Source organism: Amborella trichopoda, chromosome 3 (genome assembly GCF_054954075.1).
Source record: "Amborella trichopoda isolate Santa Cruz 75 chromosome 3, AtrichopodaSantaCruz75HAP2 v2.0, whole genome shotgun sequence".
Lineage (NCBI taxonomy): Eukaryota > Viridiplantae > Streptophyta > Magnoliopsida > Amborellales > Amborellaceae > Amborella > Amborella trichopoda.
This window is the reverse complement of record NC_142338.1, coordinates 15,513,329-15,532,157: the sequence shown is the minus strand read 5'-3', so window position 1 is coordinate 15,532,157 and position 18,829 is coordinate 15,513,329. Positions and strand designations below refer to the sequence as shown.

Here is an 18,829-nt window from a genome sequence, read left to right as displayed (position 1 = left end):
GTCGAATGATACATACCAGCTTAGCTAAACCCATTCGCCCCTTGTATCACTAACGAAGTGGAAGCTCAAACACTGCTCAAATGCCTGGCTAAAGACTCATTTAGGGGGTGATCCGATCTATGCAATCAATTGGAGCATCGATCTCTGAATGAATATGTGGCCGTAATGCTGATGTAAAGGTTCAATTTACTCGTGTCTTTAGGGAGAAGAACGTGGAAGTTGACTCATTGGCATAAGACTTGCTATCGGTCAATAATTTTTTCATCTAAAAGTTGTATAGACAACATTCACATTTCGTACATCGACCACATGTATATCAGTAAACTAACGAGTTAATTAACTTCCCACAATATAAAGGGTTATGACACTCTGTGTGATACGTCCCCATTGCCTATTCATATGCAGAAATAATTTGTGAATGGTTGCGCAAGATACCAACGAGAATTAGGATGGGATGTTGCTTGGAGAGATAACAATGGCTGAGAGAACATTTTTCAATATTAACAAGATTATTTATCTTTTGTACATGAAAGTTACAATTCTTCTCACTTAATATATATTAAATTAGATGGCTTGAAATGAGTCACGAAGTTCAAGAATTTTTTTTTGGAACTGTGTCTATTTAATTGACACTCTTAGAACAACCTATTTTGAAATTTAAAAGACAAATAATTGACCTTCATACATAAAAGATAAATAGTCTCTTTGTAGACAATCCCAAAAAATAATCACAGCCTTCTCTCTATCTTTTTCTTATTTGGTGTTAAATTATCTGCGTGAATATTTCTCATTTCATTTTTTTTTGTTGAATGATTTGTTAGCACAAGGGAAACTATCTTTTAAGGATTGTACACAAAGGTCATAGACACCCAAACCCTTCGTATGTACATATGGTTATTTTTAATCAAGAGCAATCAATGATACACCTTCAACCACTCAATTTCACATTTGAAACAACCGACAGTAACACTTGATTGTGACTTATTTGAACAAGAGATAAACAGACTTATTGTATATTTTCTTGTAACTTTATATTAAAGAAATAGTCCTATTGTTACAGACTCTATATTAAAGAAGTAATGGAGGGGAATATTTTTGCGTGCAGAAAACTGGTTAATTTGCAGTCCGAAGTGAAAAGCCTTTAATGTTTATTATTATTATTATTATTATTATTGGATAAAAGTTGACACAAGAGAAGCCTTTAATGTTCCCCCCACATTTTCCTTGCTGCTCAGTAATCCATTTCACAGTCAATCACAAGGCAGCAACACTCAAAACACCACCATGACCTCCACAAAACCCCAAACTTGTTAGAAAACACACTTACACCCAAGAAAAGACACTTCCCCAAACCCCGATAGATTGGAACCCATTCAAAGAAGAATCGTTCAGATCGTGGCCATCAACTTCAAAACTCTCCTTGTTAATCGTTCGATGACCTCCACAAAAACCCCAAACTTCTTACATGCAACACTCAGAGGAATGAGAAAACACTCTTACACCCAAGAAAAGACACTTCCCCAATCCCTACTATTTGTGAACCCCTGACAGATTGGGACCCATTCAGAGAGAATCGTTCAGATTGTGAAGCATCAACTTCGAAAATCTTCTTGTTAATAGTTCCATGGAACTCAAACACGTCTGCCTTTTCTGATGAATTAATAACAATACTCAAATCTTCATGGCATGATTCTGCCTTGTGAGAGAGAATGTAATCATTGGCTACCATACTTTCACCTCGATCATAACTAAATTCTTCCATCTCAACCACGAAAGTTTCATCAAAGTCAGGGAGTTCTGTCACCTCCCAATCAAATGATCCCACTATCTCTCTCTTTGTTTCATTCTCATTGAGTTTTTTTGAAAACTGAGAAGATCCCACATTCTCTCTCTGGATTTCACCCCCATTGTGTGCATTCCATATTTGGTGTGATACCACATTCTCCCTGTGGAGTCCAGCCTCATGTAGTCCCTTTAATGTTTGGGACAATTCCACATTCTCTCTCTGAGCCTCGCCCACATTTCTTCCGGGTGAAATACAAAGAGAGAAAGTGGAGGAATGTTTTGCCCTTGAGGGGTTATTGGGTGTAAAAGAATTCATGTTCGTCAATGACTGGACAGGAGGAAAAGTCCTGGACTTCTTGCGGATGTGGTCGAATACTGAATTTTCTGTAATGGTGTTGCTGCAGTCTTCTCCTATCTCAAGAAGTTCAGAACCTTGAAAGAATTGTGAACGGAAGAAAGAAAATATAGGTAATACACAGCCAAAAATTAACATGGACATATGAAGCATGGATACGATACAAGAAAGCAAGTACAAATGTCTCAAAAGATCTCAAAAGATATTTATGAAGAAAATTTAAATACCTCCATGTGCATCTTCATGCAGGAGGTCAAAGCTAGGCCTGTTGTTTGAAACAGTTAAAAGTGGTCAGGTATGATACCGAATTCAGGTTCTTTAAACCCTTTAGCTGCAGAGTTACCATTAGAATACTAATAAAAAATGGACAGTGGAGAGTAAGCACACTGGCAAACTCTACAGCGAGCATCTAGTGTGGGATTCAATTAGAAAGTCTCCAGGCCAGAAATTGCTGGGCTTTAGTCTTAACACATCAAGCCCTTTCTTTCTTCTTTTTTTTTTTTAACATATCAAGCTATTAGATTCAACCAGCTTGTAATTATGGAATACTTACAGATGATACATGTAATTAGAGAATGGAAGTGTTGGTAGGAGAACAAAAAGGACAGCAGTACGTCTCTGTGAGTGAAGCAGGCATGCAGCAGCTATCTCTCTCTCTCTCTCTCTGCCTTTTGTTTCTTTAATTTATTTTTGAATGATTTATCAAAATGAAGAGCTACCCATGTTTTAGCCAGTAATTCAGCTTTACATTGATCATTCTGAGAAGGCTCCTGCTAATTATTTCCTTACCATCTAAACCAATGGTGTTAGATTTGCTTCTGAGCCTTTTTCCATTTGGTTGGAAAAATGAAGCCATTCTGTGCTTCGGCCAATTCAGAGGAAGACTTCAGAATTTTTTAAAATTTTAATATATAAAAAAGACAATTATGCTTCAGCCAAATCAGACTGAAGGTGGGCCGAAGCACAGAATTGTCTTTTTAAGAGGCAATTGTGCTTTGGCAGAAGAGGCAATTGTGCTTTGGCAGAAGAAGCCAAAGCTTTGGCTAAAGAGGCCGAATCAGACCGAAGCGGCCCGAAGCAGGCCAAAGCGGATGCACCGGAGCTTCGCGTCACTTCGGTCTACGACGAAAATCTGAAGACTTCAATAATCTAGACAAGTTTTTTGTTCAAATACATCATGTGCGAGAGTGTGTCCCCCTAGCAACAGAAATCTTATGGTAGATATGTGTTTGTGCAAATATAAAATGATGTTTTCTTATCCTTCTTCCTCATAAGAGAATTTAGGTATTTGCTCCAACTGCAATTAAATGTTAGTTTTGGGCTTTTATTATTTCCATACAGAAGTTTACTTCCCTGGACCTTAAGTTGGGTCTGACAGAGTTCCTCCCAAAATAATAGGAATCCAATTAGTCCTCACAATAATAATCAGAAGAAGGAATCAAAATAGAACATAACTTACATAGAAGAGTTGCACCGAGTCCCATTGCTTGTTTTGTATGCTTTGTCATTTGATGATTGAATTTTGTCGTTATTTCCATCGTCATCAATCACATGAATTTCTTTGGGCTGAAAGCAATTGGATCCATCTTCCACATTTGCCTGTTTTCTATTCGATTTCGAGGAGTTGTCCTTCATAACTATAAGTTTTTCGTGAACATCTAAACTCACTGCATAAAAGATGAGATCATGAAAGGGAGAAGTAAAAACTGAAGAACACAAACCAAAAACAGAGAATTGCAATTTCAAAAAACAATCTAAAAAAATGGTTATGAAATATGTTTTCCTTTTAGCCATTTACTAGTTATTTCTTTCTAATTTGGACACTTTTGACATGGGAGGATTGTTTGTTCAAATGGTTCATGGTCTACCATTTTGGATGATGTTTAAAAGAACTGATCAATGAGATGGATCACCCAGATTGGTGAATCGACCGAATCTGGCCTTTAAAAAAATTCAAAAAGTCACTAAAAATCATTATAAATAATGTTTTTTGAGTTTTCAAGAAAAAGAGGGAGTAGCGCATTATAAATTTTCATTATCTTGCAAAAATATGTGAATGTTTGAATGTATCATGTTTGAATGTATGCTGCCCATTGAATGGTTTAGGTTTTTCAAACATTAAAATTCCTATTGAAGATAACTTCCTCTTTAGAACTTGGATTTTACAATTGATAAGGCTCTGTGCCTCTCACCAAGGAACAATGGCGGCCTATAAAGAAGGTCTCCTTGTGTCAAGGAAGAACACAAATACCCATTTTTCAATTTTATTGATTTTCTATTTTCAAGTAAATCAAGGAATGAGATACTTTCTCAATATTTTGAATTTTTATTATGAATTTGAAATTATTAAGGCTACTGTAAAATAAAGGGTTCCAATTTTTCAGTCACAAATTGTTTTTTATCAAATATTCTTAATAGAAGATTTTTTTTCAGTTTCTAATTTTTTATTTTCAAGTAAAGACACCTTCCCCATTTTCTATTTTTCCATACAGGTTTTTACAGTTTAAAAACAACCTTATGCCAAGGGAGGGTTTCAAAAATAAATTATAACCTATGTCACTTAAAAAAAGAAAACACTTAGTCACAAGTTAAAACCACTTCGGGTTTTTACAGTTTAAAAACACTTAAGTCTATAGGGCCTTGCTTCATTGCGAGTCTTAGTCGCTATTTTATACTTGAGCTAAATGGGAGGCAAAGAAAGTCTTGCATCAGGGCCAAAGGAAAGGGAGGGGAGGCAATGATCTATAAAAAGGGCCATGTGAAAGTAAGGACGGCTGCGGCTAGGTCGATGGCTCCCTCCATTGAATGGGGCACTGGGGGACCATCTATCCAAAGGGTATTTTTCAAATTATAAAATATAAATAACAATTTGAAAAATAGAAATAAAAGACACAAAAATTAAAAGAGGGGGTGGACCACTCTACCACCCCTCTATTAAAAATAAAAAAATTTCAAAAATTTGAATTGAAGAAAGTTAAAAAAAAGGTGGGAACCCAATTCACTACATGAACCAGATTGGTTCACTGATAGAACTAGCCGATTCTATCAGAGAACCAGATGGTTCTTTCTGGAACCAGCCGGTTTCCAATATATTAAGGGAACCGGTACGGTTCTTCCAATTCCATATTCGGATCAAGCGATACGATCCAGATTGGCAATTTTTAAAACCCTGCTTTTGGAAAACTTTCTAGGAATAACGCAATTCCAAGCTGATACATCCAGAAGGGTGAAGACAAAACAGCCTACCATATTCTTCAAATATCAGATCGGCTTTCACGGTCACTTTTCCATCTTGTGGGGTCACCAAGAGAACTTCAACATTGTATGGGCTGCAACTAGAAAAGTTGATTCAGCAATATGAAATGTGATGTATAAACGAACAGTTTAGCAGAAGCTGGGAATTTAGGGAACAGCATGCATTCTTTATGTTAAAGACATCATCAAAAGTTTTAAAAATTCGTTTTACTTCAGTTTTTTCTTATCGTAGGAGCAGTTGGACATCTGATAGTATTTTGTTATCTTTTAAGTCTCAGCTTCGTGAAAATAAAAATTTTCAAAACATAAAACCTCTTAGGATTCAAAATTACAGAACCAGTAAAGATTCACATAAGTACCTGGAAAACACATCCATTCTGCCGAGGGCAATGAAACCAAAGAAGCATATGAGTAAATGAGATAAATAGGAGACATTTTTAAACAAGATCAGGAGATACATTTTCACCTCATTTTCTCATGAAAGAGGATAAGGTCCTCTTCTTCTGAACCCACGACCTGTAAAAGATCATACATATGAATCCTATAAACCAAATATTGAAAATCCAAAATGCTGGGTGCATTCTAAGTAGGGACTTACAATTCTTACCATTAAAAAACGAGCCGATAAATAAAAATAAAACATACTCATATAATATAATATGTTCGTATTAGTGTGTCTAGAGAGAAGTGTGTGTGTCCCCATGCATGCGGGTGAATATTAAAAATAAAAAATCAAGATCCAGGGTATAAAGGCCAACAGGTTGTCCGCTGTTTTATAACAGTTTCCTCTAAGGGCCAAATCTGAGTTCTGATCGAATTTGACAAAAGCTCCTGACAATACTTGCCATGTCAGCATAGTGTCGCTTCATTGATGCAATTGATGGTGAAGTCCTTGTTAATGTAACCATAACCTTTATATTTCCTTGCCTTCTGCTTTGAACTTCCTGAATCCTTATCTCTACCTTTGGGGGTAATAACTGCAAGGAGTCCTTGACATGGTTACCAAAGGGATATTTCCGACCACTGATTATTTCAATCCTCCTTGGGTCAGCATTCTCCAACATATCAAATGAATTGATCCCCGCTGAGAGCAATGCCTGAATGCCAAAAGTCCAATACGCATCATGTAGAAAGCGGATTTATAAATAAGTAAGACAACAATTTGAGTCAAAATTATATGATTACTAGTAGAAAGGGCTTATTTAACAGTGCATGAACCTTTGCAGTAACCATGCCGATGCCGACTAACTGTTTCAGACAGTAAGGGCTAGTGTCCCACAGTCTATGGTGTAAGCACTTGGCTAGAAGAGTGGAGTTTATAGCTTCCTTGTACCTCTTCTGGAAAATGGAGCATTCTTTCATACATCTGGCAATTCTGCTTCCATTAGAGCAAATTGAGTTCATATCCTGTAAAATCCAATTTTTTGGCATAAAGATGTTAGGTTTAAATCCACTCTTTTTCTCCCTGCTGAAACTCCAAATGATTTTATATAAGATTGCAACCATACTTGTAGATGTAATGTCACATTAATCTACACTGTCCATTTTACTTAGACGGTGTAGATTCGTATCTATCTTCAAAGACATGTCAATTTCTAACACTACCTTAAAAGATGTACCAAATATATACCCACGCAACTAAAATGGAAGGTGCAGATTACTACAACCTTACTTCTACAAGAAAGTTTGCAACCTCATATAAACTGCACCATTTATATACATAAAGACACCATGAGCAAATGCTACAGAAATTCGTCCTTTACGCACGCACACACACACGGCGCGGCTCCAAATTTTATCATAACATATAAATTTGATGTAAAAAATTCTTATGATTATCTGAAAATCTACTTTTGCATCTAATTATTAAATTTTAAACTCTAAAAATGGTTAAAATCAAATAGATCTATAAACATATGAAAATCTTGAAAATGGACGGTCCAGATAATATGTCGCAAGATGCACTATTTCTGAAAATTAGAATCTTTGATTGTTTTCATATTCGTTAATCTCGATGTTGAGATGATCAATTAGAGGATTTTTCAACACTAAAATAACCTTTTCCGATAGATTTTTGAGGTGCATCTGTAATTCTACATTTTACGGTCGCAACCTTATATAAACTTTTAGCACATATATATGGAAAGTCTTCCCAACGCTTATAGCCGAAAATGAACAATGATTTTGCCTATGCTTATCACTGTCCAAAGTTCATCGCACGGTCACGATTATCCAGTAGTGTTTAATTTTCATTTTTTTTAGAAATCAGAATGATCTGAAATTTGGATTATGTGTACATCTTAGTGAGGCGCACCTAATAAAAATATAAAAAAAATAATTCGAAAAATATAAATTGACAGAAATATATTTTACAAATTATTTTTTTATATTTTTATTAGATTCTCTTATTTTTGATGAATAGACACTCCAAATTTCAGATCATTTCAATTTGTAGAAAAAAATGAAAAATGAAACACTACCGGACAACTGTGAACGTGTGATCAACTTTGGACGGTGATGAGCATAGGCAAAATCACTGTTCATTTTTACCTATAGGCGTTGCGTAGTGTTTTCTTATATATATATGGAAGATACTACAAAAGGCGAAAATGAACATCACCGTCTAAAGTTCATCGCACGGTCACGATTGTCCGATTGTGTTTCATTTTTCATTTTTTTTCTATAAATCAAAATGACCTGAAATTTGGAGCGTGTTCATAAAAAATAAGCGGATCTACGAAAAAAATCAAAAAAATATTTTATATGAAAACAATTGACCAAAATACCTCTGAAAATTTTCGAAGGTATTTTTGTCAATTTTCTTTTTGCTAATTATTTTTTTAATATTTTTATTAGGTGCGCCTCACTAAGATGTACACATGCTCCAAATTTCAGATCAATCCGATTAGTAGAAAAAAAATGAAAAATGAAACACTGTTGGATAATCGTGACTGTACAATGAACTTTTGACGGTGATGAGGGTAGGTGAAATCACTGTTTATTTTTGCCTATTGAAGTTCGGAAGACTTTTCCTATATATATATATATATAAAAAGATAGGGTGCGCAGCCTAGCTTAGATAAGCTAAATGCAACAACGGCCCAGATTGAATCTGGGCCGATCTGACGATCACGGATGTCCGGTAGTGTTTGAATTTTAATTTTTTTCTACAAATCCAAATCACTTGAAATTTTAGGCGTGTGTTCATCAAAAATAGATGAATATTCGAAAAATATTAAAAAAATATTTTACATGAAAAAATTGACCAAAATACCCCTGTAAAGTTGCAGGGGTATTTTGATCGATTATTTTTTTGCAGATAATTTTTTTATTTTTTTATTAAGTGCGCCTTGATGAGAAGAACAAACACTTAAAATTTCAAGTGATTTAGATTTGTAGAAAAAAATTAAAATTCAAACACTACCAGACATCCGTGATCGTCAGATCGACCAAGATTTAATCTGAGTCGTTGGCGCATTTAGCTTATCTAAGCTAGGCTGCATACTTTAACTTTTTCCATATATATATATATATATATATATATATATATATATATATAGATAAATAGATAGATAGAGAGAGAGAGAGAGAGAGAGAGAGAGAGAGAGAGAGAGAGAGAGAGAGAAATGGGATAAGGCTCGGATGAGAAAGAGATAGTCGAATTATCGGAGTTAGCAACTGAGACCTGGCAAAGGGATAAATCATGGACCAAAGGGTCACCACTCAGGCTGTCATTTGCCAAAACAAAAATCTTCTCCTCTCTTGTTTGGATACGTTTTTTCCGTTTTCCATTTGCACTGAGAATGTGAAAACGAAGGCGACCATCCTTATCGGTGTTTATGTCATTAAGAAGTTTCTTCTCGTTGCGCCTCAGCTGTATCCCTTTGTTACAAAAAATTACCATGCATTAACTCCCTATGCCTCACTGATTAAGCAAAACATTCTCTAGGTTTTAAGGAGTTTGAGCAGGCATACAGGCAATTTCGTCAGCATGGCAAACAATATGAAGTAAATCTACCAGACCACTGTTCTTGGGAGTCTCCATGATCTTTTTCATCGTGTTAAACTTCAAGTAGTACTTTGTCATCAATCTTCCAGGTTCTATTAATCAGAAGCCAAAAATGTCATTATTTAAGCACTCAAAGACAATTATGTTCATCACTTTTCTAGATCCTGTGTAGAAAAGCTAGAAGATACTATTAATTAATTGCCACTATTTACAACCATAATCCTAATACTATAGCAGTACAAATTAAAACCTTTCACTTAACAGACCTTATTCAACTGACAATCATGACTACCATAACCTTTTTCTAGCAATTAATCATGCAGATACTACTGCAACAAGAAATGCTGAAACTGGATAGAGACAAGTATTGGAATACTACCAAAACAAAATGTACAAAATGGGAGTTGGAATCGATCCAGAACATAGGCAGATAATGACAAGGAGAGTCGACATAGCCAAGAGATAATGGATCGCACAAAAACCAACGTAAGGAATAACCCCAACAAGGTACAAGCCTTACGACCAAAATAACCATGAAGCATGCAAATTAATGCTACAACTAAACGATCAGGAGCCTATAATGATACTTTGGCACTATAATAAGCTAAAGCAATATAAAGTGATGGGAATCGGACTTGAGAGATGTTAGATGGAGGAGCTTGTAAGGATGTTAGATGTTAGATGGGAGTGTGGTGGGCACTCTCCGTAATATCAATCAGACCTTACCGCATTGGAAAGCGTAGTAAGCATTGATACCCAATTGTGACATTGATACCCAATTGCAGATAGCCGCAAGAGAAGGCTAGCTCCCCAAAAAAGCTAGTATCTTTCATCTGCCGGTGGGTCAATCTCAGTAAGGTAAGAGAGTGCAATATTATGGTGCATTATAAATAGGGATTTTTTGGATTGCAAAGCAATCTACGCTATGAACTTTCTTAGGGCCAATTTGACCATTATATTAATGACATTCACCTTTGGGAACACCTAGTATTGGGATGCATCTCCATTCATGCTACCTCATACGTCTAGATGTGTGAATTCCCATGAGCAATTCATAATGGCCCCTTGTTAGAGAAATTGATGAGTGTAATCTTTGACAGGTCCGTTGAACTGTTCTCTAAATACAAAACATGATTAATTCTCCTAAAACTCTAGATTTCAAGAAATGATTTGCAAGAAATACAATAGTAATTACTCAGTTCAACAGACCTGAAAACCATTTCAAAATCCATACATCATTAATGTGCGCTATTTTACAAAGTTTTACAAAATTATTGGATTGATCTGATTATATTTATTTATTTCTAGTAAATTGTCAGTAGAATGGTCAAACCAACTCAAAAAATCAATGAGGTGGTTACTTCAACCCACCAATTTATCAAAAAAATGGTCACTTTAAAAGATATTTTCATTGATCCTCAACTACTTAGAAAATGGCCGAAGTGTGCCCCTTCTGGGTTGGCACACAACAAGATTGGTAATTTTGCCCCACTTATATGACCTGAGCCAAATGGCTCAAATAACTCTACTTGTTCTCATTAATAACTCTTGTTCTGGATTGAGAACTGAGATCAAGCAACAAGAGTTTGGACTGACATAGGTGGCCAGAACAAATGACAAAAGTACTCCCATATCTTGGGTCCAATCCTAGAGCATGTGTTTTTAATTAAAATTTAACTTTCTATTTTTAGAACACAGAACAAGTGACTCTAAACATATAGGGGTAGTTCTATTCTTTGCCCATGCCACGTAGATCATGACAAATACCGAATGTCCCCCGCTTGTTCGCAGTTCCAAACCCAAAATAAGAGATTTTAATGAATAGAACATGATCCAGGACTAGAAAGCTGGAACAAGGAGGGTTGTTTACTTCATTTGGCTCAGGCTAGTCACGAATGTACCCTTACTTGTTCTTGGTTCCAACTTAAAACAGTGGCAATTTCGGAAGTTTTTCAACAAAATAATTGATGAGGTACCTAAGTGAAAATATTTTTGTAAAGTGTAAATATTATAGAATTGGTTGAATTAACAACTTAGAGGTTTTTAAGGTGGTTTGACCAATTTAATAATATTTCACCTTTATTTGTTGGCCAAGATACCTGAATTTAATAAAAGTATAGGTAAAACGCAATGTTCCTTTTAGATATTTGGTCTATATTTAACTGCCTATGAACTACACATATTTTGGGCATTTTACTTTTTATAGATTTCAAGTATCTTCCAAGTTGCCAAGATCATTTGGGGATTGATTGGGATTTAATATCTATCATTATTAGCATAAACTTTGACTAAGGCGCACAATGAGAGATTTAATTTGAAAATGAGATTTTATTTGGAAAGAAACCTACAGTTATGACTGAGGTGAAACAACGTAGTGATTTTTATGAATGTATAGGAATCAATTCTCTTAACTTGAACTATAATGTAGACAACATAAATGCTAATACAACTTGAAATATTTTAATACACTCGAAATTACAACTTTCAAAATCAAATTACAGCAAGGTCACTATAATTATAATGAGCTATTGACTTCTAAATACACTGAGAAGATACAACTCAAGGGTCCCTTACATATGAACAAAACCAGCCATAAAAGGAGATCATCAAATTACACATGTATAGTGTATATTTGAAAATTTAGCACCACTCAAACTTACAAGGAAAAAATATACATCAATGAATTCATAAAAACTCATCACAACATGATCTCCACTACATCAACATATATATGCTCAAGTATGCAATGCAACATGACCATGGAAAGCCAATCGGAGCTCTCGGGTCCTTGGATCTTAGCTATGAGCTATTGGGTGACATGCGACGGTATACCTCAAAATCGGGACAATTTATCATCTAACAAGTGGGAAGCCAAGCATCTACTAATACACACTTAAAACATGGAAGGATTTGGAAAGATCTAAAGCTCAAATCAAGTGGAAGAATCGTGGGAGAAAATCAGGCTCTTAAAACACAAAACCGGTTCAATTGAGTTTACAATTCAGCTCTCAAAATTTCGGTATAGTCTCCTCTTATAAAACCAACAATTCAAGGGATCAAAAAGAAGATCTAAGTGACTGTTATGATAATAAAAAGCTCAAAGAAATATCATTCAAAATTACTCCAAAATTCAAGGAAAAAGACCATAGAAACTATGTCAAAATATGCATGGATGAAGCCCTAAACTATATAGATCAAGAGAGATCAATGAAGACTCAAAGGATCAAAGATCTAATCATCAAAGGCTAAAGAGATGTCGCTGCAATGGAAAATTTGCAGCAAGGAGAAACTAAATGGATCAAAAAAATAGAAGAGATCTTACTCAATTGTTGAAGGCTTAAAGACTAGATCATCCATGGCTTAAATTTGAGCTTCGGATCACATTAATGTAGTAGTTTATGACCTTCAATGAAGCATTCTCTCATCTTAACTTGAAGAAGGATATTTATAGAAAGAAAGGAAGAGGAAGAGTTGCTTTGGTTGTGCCATACAATGGGAGAAGAGAAAGAGAGGTGCGTGCCGCTTTTGGAGGGAAAAATGTGAAGTGAACTCATGTGAGAAATGAGGGCTCAAGGGGATCTTTATAAGCTTCTACTCCCTCAAGTGTAGAGATGCTTCTAGATGGATGAATTTTGACTCTCCATGTCATCTACAAATGACAACAAAAAAAGACTTGATCCTGGCCCACCATCCACCATTACACCATCAAGATGTGTAATATGGATTTAAACACATTTATCCTCCTTTAATTCACTTCAATTTCCTTTGTTATGAAAATACCCATGCTCTTTACATTTAATAAAAATATAACCAAGATGGAGAGTATACATTTACGATAATTTATCAAATATTCCAGCAAAAAGCAAATCTCAAAAGGTCCCTCCATTTTATAAGAGTATGTGGGGCTAATGAAATCATATCACATAAGTTAGGTGGTTCATCACACATTTGCCATATAACCTTAGGGTTAGGCTTATAATTACAACTACTATACCCCTTCCAGAATCCTCCACACATGTGCACAAACCCCTTGCTTTAAGCATTAAACATGTACTAAAATATTTTTTCCAAAAACTTAATATTTCATAATATACCATAAATCAATGTCCTTAAGTTAAATCAACAAACTTCATAAAGACATGAAGGTCCCTTGAGGGGATGACATCACCCGAACGTCATCTCCAAGTGTGCCCCATGTGGGTGCCGGGGAACTGTCCATGCTTGTCATTATGCCTAAACAATTTTGAAAATCAGATTTTCTTGCCTAAAAAAATAAATAAAATTCTCGAAAATCCACAAAAATCCTTTTAATGATTTTCCATCAAACTAAATCATTTTGGCATTATTTAAAAACATTTACAAGGGAAATTAGGATCTCTGGAGTTGAATTATGAAATGGAGCATTCCACTTGGCTAGATCTGGAATCCAAAGCCACTTTCTTAGTATGACCCAACAGATTCATGGCCCACAGTGTATAATCAAGGGCTCATGATATCAGCCTATCAAAGTCAAACCAATGTGTGACCCTGAATCCCCAAGTTTAGGTGGATTTCAGGTTCACCCCCTAAAGTACATGCACACACATGGTGCAGGGGTTCCACTCTTAGCACATGTGCATAGTTCTAACTAGTGGATCCCTGAAAGAGCGGCCTCACATGCATTGTGACTGTATATGAACATGCTACAAGAAGGTTCCAGAGTCAAGGATTTAGGCCAATGTCCTCTATTGGCCCTAGCCTTCCTATACATGACTCTTTAATCCATTAAGCTCGTATATAAATCGTATTGCCCTGGCCCATCACTCAATCATGAGGCACAATCATAACAACCGATCCTGCCTAAGAAGTAACCCTCAACCCTCTCAGTACCTCCCATGCATATAAATCCTTCTCATAACTTAATTGGCTTTTCCATGACTCTTGGTCTCAGTGCGCCAAGATCCTAGAGTCATGTCGCTCTTTTACTCCCATTGAAGTTAAAAGCTATTAAAAATGTCAAAATTTAAGGCATCGAAAGCACATAATTCTAATAGTTTCAAACATAATAAGTTGATAGGGTGCTCTTTTGGGCTATCATGAAGACTAAGGATCTAGGTTGGATTCTAGACGTATCAGTTGAAAGATGGGCTATGTGGATTGCATGGTGTATCATCATCATCATCATCATCATCATCATTATCCGAGCCTTATAACAACTATTTGGGGTCACCTACACAAATCTTGTTTTGTCATTTCGCTCTATCGATGGTCATATCATCAGTTAGATCATAAATCACCATATTTATTCTCACTACTTCCATCCATGTCCTTTGGGCCTTGATGAAGAGAGATAGGAAAGAAATAAGTGATAGGGAAAAGATATGAAAAAAACGATTGAGGTAAATGAAAGATAAGAAGAAGAATTTGAAGAGTACCTTTGGAAAGGTTGAATCTTTGAAGGTGCTACTAAGTCTTCTCTATGGCCTTCAATCAAGATTTCAAGAAGCCCTTTCTAGGGTTTTCTTCGTCACAAAATTCTCCAAAATAAACAACTTCTAAGGATCATATGTCCCTCTCTCTCCTCATATACATAATTATTTCTAGAAACAATGACTTAAAATTCCCCTAAAAACTAAAATAAAATAATAAAATTACCAGATTGCCCAAGAGTAGTCTACAACACTCAAAAAGATGTAAATAACCCCAACAAAACTAATAATTACAAGTCCATAGAAGGCAACAATCCCCTCATCACCCATTGTTCTGTTTATAACTCTCAAACCTTTTTTTAGAGATGCGAAAGAGTGGCTTGGCCTTAGCTTCTTTGAGATAAGTGACAAAAAGCATTATAATTATCTATGGTACATCTGACAAAGATGATAAAACTGCAGTAGCATTTTCCAACCCAAGCAGCTACATTTTCAAAACTCTTTCCCATTTTATAAGTGTAGCAACCTTAGCTTAAGCCACATGCAAACACTTCAAACATCAGCCTCTCCAAATTCCTAATACTTAACCAAGAATCCAAGAACATTAACACAAAAGCATACCCCTTAGCCCCATAATCATGCTAAGTACAGGCATTTACGATTGGAAACAAGTAAAGCACATTATGATAAACCCATTTGAAAACATTCTAAGAAACCCTTATGATTGAGTTTTCTATTTCATTACACATGCAGACTCTGGTGCCTGCAGTTTCTCATGGGCTAGAAAGTGACAAATAAAAAATATTGACAACAATCTGATCAAAGTATTCAAATATACAAATAGATTTGCACAAAATAAACATACCTAAGGGCTTCAAAGCAAACCCATATTCATCTGTCCAGATCATCCCATATTCCGAAAGCTTGCTAACATTTTGAACACATATATCTAAAATAAAAGAAAACCGAAGAAAGTTACAGAACAGGAAATGCTAAAACTCTTCTATCAAAATTCAGAAGAAAGGTGCCTAGGGATACCATTCATGTGTTGCTGTAATTGTTCGGATGAAATCCCCTTTTTAAGCCTATAGTTTTCAGGATTCTGGTCATGAAAATGCGCAATGAGACACGTGGCCGCATAGAGTAAAGCAATAAGCCTATATTTCGTCACAAGCATCTTATGAAACATGCCTTTTTCATCCGGATATATAAGAATGAACATTTCAGCCACTCAATAGCCAAACTTATGTCCGAGACAGTATGCTGAACAATTTCTGCATTTAGATGCTCCACTGTACATTGAAGCAACCTAATGGAAAAGACATTCAATGCATTACTGACATAGTATATAATGACAATAGTATGTAATAAAAAAGCTCCTTACACTATCAAAAAAGGGATTGCAACTCCTTACAGTATCTCTAAAGGAGTCAAAAGATTATGAATTACACTTGAGGTTAAATTTCTATATCAATCTGGTACTTTCTCTAAAACAATTTCAAAAAATTCCTAAGTTGCTCTTTTCTAGTTTGGGAAGCTGAACAGTCAGGGGCATTTCAGTAATTTTATCCAAACAATATGTTAGCTTCATTATTTCATTAGAATTCGGTGGCTCGAGGAAAATTACGGTCCCGAACTTTTTCCTTTTTAGAAACACGGAAGAAAGTTTCTTTTTTTAAAAATGCATCTTCCTTGTTTATAATACTAAACTTTGACGGGCAATTTGGTATTTTTTTCACAATCTAGTTGCCCAAGAAATGTTACCTTTAGCCGTAGTTGTTCAGCTTTAGGAAGTTGGAATTGAATTGTTTGCTATGAAATATTTTGTTGTTCTTTCCAAAAGTGGGATAACGAAGGGCATTGTCGAAAATAACACAAAAAACTTCATTTTTAAGGTTCTTTTGGATTACCAAAATGCCCCTGATTGTTCAGCTTTCCTAATATCAGACAAAGTACTTTCAGAATTTTTGAATTTGAGGAAATACCTGATTTCTATAGAAATTTAAGAGCATACCCTTGAGTTTAATTTGCAATACTTTGACTGATTTGTAATCTTTTGACCCCTTCATTGATATTGTAAGGGGTCTCAACCCCTTATTTGGTATTTTTCTCCAATAAAAACGGCAGGGGCAAATGCCAAAAAACCAAACCATCACAGTCCAAATACGTACTGGGATTCTACCATCTCGCATCCACTCAAAAGATTTTCATACAAAGGGACCTATGATTGTGGACAAAGCCACCAATAAGAATTTTGATATAGAGAATTTCATGAGATTGTAATAGCAAAAGAAATTATGATCTAAATAGTGTAACGAAAAATTAACGGGGCACTTGAATCATAAGAATTATGGAAAACCGAAGTACTGTTTCTCTTCTTGTCATGATTATAACTGTTCCAGTATCATCAAATGGTGGCCGGCCTGCCCTTCCACACATCTGTATGACCAAAAATGCAAGTTATTCGGCAACAGTCCATTGAGAGGAAAAGGTCAATAATAATTTCACAAGGAAAACAAATATTGGGTGCTTTAGTAGTTAAGACTTCTATATAGATGGCAATAATGACATTGATTCTCTTAAACTATATAAATTATCTCTAAAATCATCTCATCTTTCAAGCAAAATCCTTACAGTTAATATTATAAACAAGTGGCTTATGTGCCAATCAATCCTCTCGGTCAAGCAGCAATCTCCAGGAAGCTCATTCCAATTACTAATAGAAGCAAAACAACATGTTCTATTTGCAAAAAATTCATGCATCTTAAGGCACCATCTTGAAAATTGTGCTGCTCCACATTATGTACATCTTTTACACAAGAATCATGTCCCTCCAAACAAAGTGAAGGGCCTATTGTCTCTGAGGTGAGATGCGTGACATCATTACATTACTCTGAATTAAAAAAAGATAAAGATGAATGCTCCAAGAAAGAAGCAAGAGAAAATAACTTTACCTGCAGAATTGTTGAGCGATCGTACTCCAGATAGAGACCCTTTTCCTTGTTGCTTAATAAAAAAAACCCATCAGAAAGGTAAGAATAAACTAATATCCAAAGTTCATTTATCCAACTCCAAGAGATCACTAATAAGTCAAGGAGAACACTACATACAAGTACTGTGTAGATTTGATTACAACTGTATGTGCTGGTAAGTTAATTCCATGTGCAAGAGTGTTCGTAGTGCACAGAATTTGGAGGTCACCCTTCAGGAAAAGACTTTCAACAAGGTTGCGGTCCTTTAGGCAGAGACCACCATTATGGTAACCAACTGCAAAAATAATAAAAATATTATTCCAACTAAAAGGGCATGCAAACGCATGTATTCATTATTTCCAGAACAAAAATAATTTACCGAAATGGACCAAAATAGAAAATATAAGCAAGACCGTGATGATCTCAATGTATCTCAGTCATACCACCATAAAGAATGCACGATTGCATTTGCTTATCACTGCATGATAGAGAAGCTGCTTTCAATCTTTCTTGTTGTTCCCTGCTCTTCACAAATGGATTCGAGTACCCCAGACCCATTGCAGTCTGCGAGAGGCATTGAGCTGCTTGTTGTGCTCCTTTTCTAGTGGAGCAGAAAACAAGAGCAGATTTCCCTCTTGAATGTTGCATAAGGATATCTTCAGAGCAGTTACTCCATTAGGCAAATCCTCTATGCCCTCCAGGCAGACAAGAACACAGCAAAAAAATTGAACGTGATCCGAATAACAGGTCGACAGCAAAAAATGCTCACCAGAAATGAAGTTCTGAAGCCGCTGAAAAATAAACAAGACAACAACAATCAATAACTTAAAAAAGAATGAGTCTCAATCCCTAAGTTTCACTAGTGCAAGGGAGCAGATTCAGCCACTACCCACTGATTTAGATTCTGCAACCCAAAACACAGGTGAACTTACAGCCTTGTAACCGACTTGGCCATTCACAGTGTTGGGTGGATTATTTAACAAAGTGAATGGCCAAGTCTGCCTCTTTACTAAACAGCAGACAATATATTCAGGGACTGTAAGAT

The 18,829-nt window shown here is 35.6% G+C and overlaps 1 protein-coding gene across 22 annotated transcripts in view; it reads right to left on the bottom strand.

Moving 5' to 3' along the window:
* Positions 1 to 1,131: 1,131 nt before the first annotated feature.
* RCK (DNA helicase ROCK-N-ROLLERS) overlaps positions 1,132 to 18,829 on the bottom strand; it is a 67,336-nt gene continuing 49,638 nt past the window's right edge. For 8 of the 22 annotated variants that reach the window (XM_088862210.1, XM_020665202.2, XM_006840983.3 and 5 more), the window contains 19 exons: positions 18,554 to 18,575; positions 18,228 to 18,440; positions 17,923 to 18,079; positions 17,767 to 17,818; positions 17,180 to 17,251; positions 16,984 to 17,033; positions 16,004 to 16,121; positions 15,851 to 15,914; positions 15,678 to 15,761; positions 9,371 to 9,496; positions 9,081 to 9,277; positions 6,614 to 6,802; positions 6,241 to 6,492; positions 5,862 to 5,911; positions 5,755 to 5,772; positions 5,387 to 5,469; positions 3,600 to 3,807; positions 2,368 to 2,405; positions 1,132 to 2,217 (listed from right to left, as the gene is read on the bottom strand). In XM_088862210.1, coding sequence (XP_088718336.1) covers positions 1,475 to 2,217; positions 2,368 to 2,405; positions 3,600 to 3,807; positions 5,387 to 5,469; positions 5,755 to 5,772; positions 5,862 to 5,911; positions 6,241 to 6,492; positions 6,614 to 6,802; positions 9,081 to 9,277; positions 9,371 to 9,496; positions 15,678 to 15,761; positions 15,851 to 15,914; positions 16,004 to 16,121; positions 16,984 to 17,033; positions 17,180 to 17,251; positions 17,767 to 17,818; positions 17,923 to 18,079; positions 18,228 to 18,440; positions 18,554 to 18,575 — 2,736 coding nt within the window. In that variant the 3' untranslated portion in view covers positions 1,132 to 1,474. Of the gene's footprint in view, positions 2,218 to 2,367; positions 2,406 to 3,599; positions 3,808 to 5,386; positions 5,470 to 5,754; positions 5,912 to 6,022; positions 6,493 to 6,613; positions 6,803 to 9,080; positions 9,278 to 9,370; positions 9,497 to 15,677; positions 15,762 to 15,850; positions 15,915 to 16,003; positions 16,122 to 16,983; positions 17,034 to 17,179; positions 17,252 to 17,766; positions 17,819 to 17,922; positions 18,080 to 18,227; positions 18,441 to 18,553; positions 18,576 to 18,829 lie in introns of those variants that run through there. The other 14 variants (XR_016052228.1, XR_016052227.1, XR_016052230.1 and 11 more) reach the window with 10 other exon arrangements.